At 33.8% G+C, this 7300-nt stretch overlaps 1 protein-coding gene across 2 annotated transcripts; it reads right to left on the reverse strand.

Annotated features, from left to right (window-relative positions):
- Positions 1-3355: 3355 nt before the first annotated feature.
- LOC128874909 (stress-induced-phosphoprotein 1-like) lies at positions 3356-6782 on the reverse strand. 2 transcript variants are annotated; one of them, XM_054120069.1, is made up of 5 exons: positions 6582-6782; positions 6135-6360; positions 5868-6021; positions 5693-5793; positions 3356-5610 (listed from the first exon to the last, which is right to left on the reverse strand). In XM_054120069.1, the coding sequence occupies exons 2-5, from the start codon at positions 6357-6359 to the stop codon at positions 5368-5370; spliced, it is 723 nt and encodes a 240-aa protein (XP_053976044.1). In that variant the 5' UTR covers position 6360; positions 6582-6782; the 3' UTR covers positions 3356-5367. The 2 variants fall into 2 exon arrangements, with proteins under 2 accessions (XP_053976044.1, XP_053976043.1); XM_054120068.1 differs by having other exon boundaries at positions 6135-6344; positions 6582-6774.
- Between the last annotated feature and the right edge of the window lie 518 nt (positions 6783-7300).

Consider the following 7300-nt stretch of genomic DNA (forward strand, 5'->3'; position numbering starts at 1 on the left):
TTTAGTCTTCCCGCGTTTTAAACGGTTCTTTTCAGATGTCATACGATCGTGTAAAGATTAACCTTTTTTGCGGGTACCGCAGAACTGTACGCACGTATCACTTGTTCACGGATCGCTCATTACGGTAAAACCACCCGACTTTTATCAGTAATTAAACTCATAGAAATGTGTTGCACTCATACGCAAGGATCGTCGCGTGATTCGATAACATCATAAACTATACCGTGTAACGGGTAATAGAAATTATTTCACGCGTTAGTTGGTTGGTTTCGCGGAATGCAGAAACGAATCCCCAGCAAACTGTTGCACGTATTTCAAAACTTTCCGACGGGAGTAGAATTTACAGCAGGAAACGTGCATAGTTGTTATGAAACGTCTAAATAAAATCGAAAGATTGGGTAATATAGAAAACCATTAACGAAAGGTATGACGTTCGCTGAGAACAAATGCGATTGGTACCATGGGGTCATCGGCATCGCGACTTCAAATTACGTTGAACCTTATAAAAATAACTCGATCTTTGTCGCAATGACAAACGTGTTACAATCGCACGATAGTATTTCAGAAATATTAGAAAAAGTATATTAGAAAAATTGCTGCGAAGATTATGGAAATTCACCAATTGAAAGATTTGCATGTATGAAGGATAAAAACTTGCACTCTCGAAAACGAGCACGATGTGACTAATCCTTGGAACCTGTGAATAACAACAAACTTTTTTATTAAACTATATATATATATATTTAAAAAATATAATTAGTTAAAGAATATTTTAAAAATATAGTTTAGAAAGTTTTCATTTCCCAAATTACAATGAATATTCTCGATTCTGATATTACAATCCGAAGATGTATATTTTTCTTTCTGTTGCAGTTTCACTCAAAGATACTATAAAAAAAATTTTTTTAAGGTAGATGTAATCATGTCATTCACAGATCGTGAGAATAATTCAAACGTAAGAGTCGAAACTCGAAATGAAATTAATGCTCGTTTTCGAAATTGTAAGTTTTGATATTTATGTTGAAAATTGTTGACACCCGGGCGCGGAAATCTATCCCATCGTTCGCTATATAGACACGCACCTGTGGCGTCAAACTGCGCCTGCGCATATACTGTAAGCACAAGAGACCAGCCGACTAATCGCATTGGGTGCCCCAGCCACGCTTCCCGCTTTTCGTTTCCTCGTGTTGCTTTGTGAACCTCTTTACGTTCTTTCCGGATCCTGATCGTTTTGTGGTCGCGAACTTCGTGCTAACGTACTGGGATTTGCACATTTGTTGTCTCGGTACTTGTATTAAAGAAGCTTCGTCGGATGTATGCAGTTCCTTCGCACCGATACATCCGTGCACGTCAACCTAACCCCCAATAAGTGCAAGAGCCACGGACCTGACATTCCATTACGATGTATAAGGCTTTCCTCCAGGTATCCTACAACCCTGTTTTCCTTTCTCTTTCTTGTTCTAATGTTTTCCATATAATCATTTTATTCTTCCATTCCATTTACTACTGTTTCGTGATTAAGATACGATTCAACGATATATCTAGTCAAAGTTACATTTTCCCAAACAGATGTGAAAATGTTACCATTTTGTCGTCATACACGCGGAATAGGATTATGAGGCAACACATTTGTGCCAATATACCCGTGTAGAATCAAGCACATTTTTATCCAGATAATGAATAAGAGTTAACGAAGAACACTTTATCTTCGTAATTTTTCAAATCTGAGTGAGTCACGAGTGTAATCACGAACCAACTTTTATCTATATGTACAAAACTTTGATTCGAGTAAAATAGCCGGATAAAAGTGCGTTCGTGTCCCATACGTGGAACCCCTTATTTATTATTCGAATAATAAAGTCTGATAAATGAATACTATGAATAATACGCGATATTTGTTCTGTACGTATGATATTCAATGATCAACTCGAAAAGAATCACAGCAATATGAAAAGGGAATATTTAAAATGAACGTATTTCATACATTACATACTTTGTAAATAATTCATGAGAACCTTGTATTTAGTAAGGAAGATTATTAGAATAACAGAATATGTGGATATCTATGGAAAGTATAATCTAATCGCATAAAACTACGTTACACGTAAGAATTCAATAAATACCACAAGAAATCTCATAAAGTAGGGACAGCGCACAAATAATCGCATAAAATCTTTCATCTATATGCACACCACAAGCACGCACATTTTTATTTATACGACGAATAAATATTTATTCGTTTGTCTTTATTATTCGAATAACGAATAACGCCCAATTCTATTTCTAAGATCGTACAAATAACATATGCTCAACCGTTGTGCGAACTTGGAGTAAAAGCCGATTATAGTTATTGACATATTCAGTTCGTAATTAAGTTTTCACTAGAGTTTAAATGGAGATTTCGTAACGGGCTATCGTGAATTGTTTCGAAGAAAATGGTTTTGCTCGCACTGCGTATCATTGAACCCCACTTTATTGGACTGTAGTCATACGTATAATTTTACTTTGAACATGTGTTACCGTACTACTGTACAGTTTAGTAATATGCATTTCCATGCTGCAAAATAATTCAGTTTAAACGAGAGGAATGAAATTCCGATACGGATGAATGAAAATATCGTTGCTCATTGGAATCTCAGTGAGAAGGAAATCTAATATTTCCAAATAATTCCGCACACAATCCACAGATGCGTACCGTTCGAAAGTTTAGCGAGAAATGTATAAATGACCAGCCAGTAGGTTCTACAATGCTTACCTACTTGTAAACGTCAATGAACGCATGCGCATAAAAGAGTCCCGTGAATAGTCTCATCAGGATCGTATAAGATGGAGACAGAAAAGAGGAGAACGGACACGTCCAAAAATGTTGTAAAAGTCATTTTTCACGATTTCACTCACGAAAGTGTTTCGCCGGTCGCGACAGCTTCTCGTAAAAGATCTCTCTCACTCGTGGAGTCATAAAATAATCGAAAAATGAATCGGATATTCTACAAAAAAGAAATGAAAAAAATATAATTACAGAACTGACTTATTGATTTTTTAATATCTTCTGGAAACATGTCTGTTTATCTATTTCATCATTGTACAGAATTGTTCTTTAACCGAAATTAATGCAGCGTAGATTATTAGAGAGTTTCATCTACTTCTTTAACTCTGTTGCGCTGATCTATCGCGCCGTTTAAATGCCATTAGGTATTATAATCACGCCGTATAAATATACATAAACTGATGTATGCGTTTGGAGGAAAGATGACGTGATGTTACTATACATATAGGTAGATTGGGACGTAACGTTGAACATTAATGGGAGTGTTCTGTATTTTCCCTTTTATTGGATAATTAACGAGACTCGTAAGACAGTTCGAAAGAATACGTGTACTTAACTAAGTAACAGCTTGTACATTTGAATTTACACTTAATGAGCTCTCGATGATCCTCGGATAACTGAGTCTCAAGCACCTGGCGTACAGCCAATGCGGTTGCGGAAAAACGTGTTATCGCTAACATCTCTCGCTAAAACACATACTGTATTCTTTTGTGTTTCGTCTCGTAGAAAACTATTTTAGGGTACTTCGCGTATAATTACGATCACTGACGAATTCGTATAAATATAAGAAAAATTCTCACGGTGCCGGTAAATCCGGCCGGTCGTTGCAGTTCGTGTAAAAATTCTTACATGTCGTATTTTTTTATTATTATTTTTTTTTCTTTTTTTTTCTTTTTTTTTTTTTATTAAACACAATTATAAATTTTATTACAAATTTTACGGACTCGATTCGCGTAAAAATGTTACCTTCGTATAAAGATTATAAGTCTCAGTAAACACACTGTGTCAACACTTTGGTTAATCGTAAGATGCTATTAATAAACTAATTTGAAGAAGATCCAACCATGTATTTGTTAGGATATTGATTCATTCGATAGTATAATTCGCCGTCGTATCGATATGACGATGGCCGCGTATAATAATGAATTATAAATGGCAGACTCGTGTTGTACGTTATGGTCAAGTAAAGAGCGTCCATTAATTAAAGATCGTTGCTAATAAATTTGAGTGAATAGTTTGAAACGTTATAATTTTTAGAAGTTTGGACTTATGAAAATTTTATATGAAAAACGTTAGTGCTCTCGTGTAAATATCTCGGATGGTTCAGAACAGTTAAAGTATTTGGCATAGTATGATAAGTGAATCTACATAACAATTCAACAAAACAGATAGTTAAATATATATATATATGTCTCTATACAACACTATTAAATCTGTAAAGTTCTATACGTACGTATAATTTGCTTATAAATAATCTACTCTGTATATTACTATGAAGATGTACTTATAGAAGTAATGTAGCGACGTATATGTATATGAATTTGCAATATTGAAAATTCTTATATTGACATTAGGATTTCTAGTTTCCCTTAAGCGAGGAAAGATCAATACAGCTCATTGAATAAAGTGTGTATGAAAAAATTTGAAATTCTTGATTCTATATTCGTGATTATTCATATTTTAGCAGAGGGGTGATGTATCTAGTATATTAGTTTTAAAATTCAAATAACATACTTTATCCTATATGTAATCGTATATTCCGTTGTGTCGTTGTTTAGTATAATGTTTAACACTTCGACTGTTACATGCGTTTTATTGGCGGACATTAAGCCCGCGTAACAAACATAATTTTTTCCCAACAGTTAAAGTGTTAAGTAGGGGGTTAAACAACTCTCGAATATTTAATTATGATTAGTTCGTTTGTTTGTGTTTATTATGTTTCGTAAGTGCAGAATTTTCGAATTTAAGAACAAGATAATTCGTTGTATATGATATAGAATAATCTTCGTATTATTCAATCCTACAGTATATATATATATGGATGTAAAAATGTTAACGTCAAATTTGTTGCCCATTTTGTTTAAACGTTGAAACATTCTATATCATTAAATATGGTTGCAATTCATATAATAAGCAGATTTTTTTTTCTTCCAATTTGGATTTTAGAAATATTTGTACTAAATAACTGACAATTATATTTTCATTGCAGCCTTATCTCCTATGATATATCTCAAACAGTTTGAAATATAGTTGTATTTGGAATAGATTGACTTAATTATTAACTAGCATGTTTGGTTTGCCATATGAATTTTTCAACATAAAATATAAAGAAGCGCGGAAAGTCTGTCACGCATTCTCAATATTTTAATATTATTTAACAATAACTTAGGTATAAAATGTAAACAGTGTGTATATATTCTTCTGCCAATGTAATAACTGGTCGTAGACATTCAGTTTTCCTGAGATGTTAAAAAGTGTATGAATTTTAAATTTTAAATTTACATAGAAATGCATATATATATAATTAGTATCAAAACACACTATGATTTTCCTTTCTTGAATCTTTGTCGCGCTTGCGCTTTACTGTACTTTGGATGTTTCTCCTTTTCACTACTCATTTCAGCATCAACATCATCAAGTTCTTCTTTAGTTTCACCAAACAGATCTACAGGTGGATCCAAAAGTGATTTTCTTTGACACTTTACAAAATAGCGAAATCCTTTTGCAATACCAAAACCTAGCATTGCTATAGACATTGTTAACAAGGCCATCAAAAGGGGATGCTATATTCGATAAAAAAAAAAACAATTGTTGTAGAAAAGATATAATTTTCAATTTTTGCAAATATCAATGTAGTATATCTACCGTTAATGTAGGTTTATTTGTAAAGACGTAATCAGCAATTACAACTATTACTCCAAGTATAATACCAACACCAGCTCCAAGCCAAGGTATTTGTTGATCAGCTATAAAATAATATATCAAAGTTACAACAGTAAACATTTTCAATAGACTTGTTTCAACTCTACACAGATAATACCTCGTTTATCTTTAATCAACATTCTGGATACTCTGTTCATTGCTTCTAAAATAGTTGGTTCGTTTGGTTGAAGAGATAATGCTTTGTTGTAAGATTGAAGTGCTTCGCTAAAGCGAAATGTTTGGGATTCTATTTCACCTTTCCTAAAATAACCCTGTGACAAAATTGATCTCCATGAAACATTGCATACACTGTGCATTTACACATCGCAGACATTACTTCAGGTTTGCGTCTACACATTAAACATTGGCAAAAGTATGTATCTACCTTGGTCCAGTCAGGTTTCAATTGAATTGTCATTAAAGCGTCTTCCATTGCCAAATGGTATTGTTGCAATTTTAGAAAGGTAAACGATCGATTACTATACAAAGAATAATTTTGTGGATCAATTTTGATCGCATGCGTGTAATGAAACATAGCCTCTTCGTATTTCTGTCCTTTCACGCATGCATTTCCCCTCTCCTTGAGGCTTTGAACCTTCAATGAAACCATACTAATGTAAGAAGAAAAAAATACTATATTTTTCGTTTTACATTCTATAATTTCAAGCTCAGCATGCAAAGTATCAATTAACCAATAGAACATGCATTGGAGTTCTAAGTTGATTTGTGTTTCAATTCTCGAATAATCTGTGTAGCATTGGGAAAATAACGTTGACATTGTTTAAAATATAAAACATATTCAAATCCAGGCTGAAAATTTACAAATTCTTACCTCTGCTTCTTGCGTACTCGACATTTTTACAGTGGGCTTCGAAGTGAGGTTATTCAAAAGAAATTTTCACGAATTATTATGTAATGTACCCGTTATCATTGTCCTTCGAGGGGCTCCCAAGTAACCGTTTATTTATCAAAGATAGTCAACAATAAGAGGCAACCGCAACACCTGCCATGTCTTTCGAACCGGTAGGTGCATGCGCAGCGACATCGACATGTGATACTGCACTGCGCATAGTCCTCCACCCGTCGTCAGATGTGCAGTTGCAGTGTTGAAAGAACAGAAAAAAAAACAAGACCAGACGTCCACCTCTCTTCCCAATACTCGACGTCTCCCCTTTGAATATTATCGTTGCAGAGGCGACTTGTGTAAAAAAAATGGGTCAACGATCTTCAAAAAATGAGCACATCTTTACATATAGCCCGAAAAGGCGGTGACAGAGGTAACTAGCTGTTGAACAGCGAATAACAGGCTAATAAATAATTTAAAAATCTTTTTAAACCAGGAATACCAATTACACGTCTTAACGAAGTATTCTTTTAATTAAATGTTGAATTTTGGACTTGCTCAAAATGAGGGATACGGAGTTAGACGGCAGATTTGTAATATCCAAACTAAAAACATTTATATATCTCATTCTAACTTCCTGGGATTTAGATTGATAAGAGCTTCTTGATTAAAATGAAATTAAATACGGCAGTATTCGTATTACTTAT

Source organism: Hylaeus volcanicus, chromosome 4 (genome assembly GCF_026283585.1).
Source record: "Hylaeus volcanicus isolate JK05 chromosome 4, UHH_iyHylVolc1.0_haploid, whole genome shotgun sequence".
Lineage (NCBI taxonomy): Eukaryota > Metazoa > Arthropoda > Insecta > Hymenoptera > Colletidae > Hylaeus > Hylaeus volcanicus.

Bases quoted from the DNA above. Each gene is read 5' to 3' on its own strand.
- LOC128874909 (XM_054120068.1), bottom strand. From the start codon at position 6,605: ATGTCGAGTACGCAAGAAGCAGAG. The intron at 6,345-6,581 runs GTAAGAATTTGT...GTTTCATTGAAG, and splicing joins CGAGTACGCAAGAAGCAGAG to GTTCAAAGCCTCAAGGAGAG. The intron at 5,794-5,867 runs GTATTATCTGTG...ATTATTTTATAG, and splicing joins GTTGATTAAAGATAAACGAG to CTGATCAACAAATACCTTGG.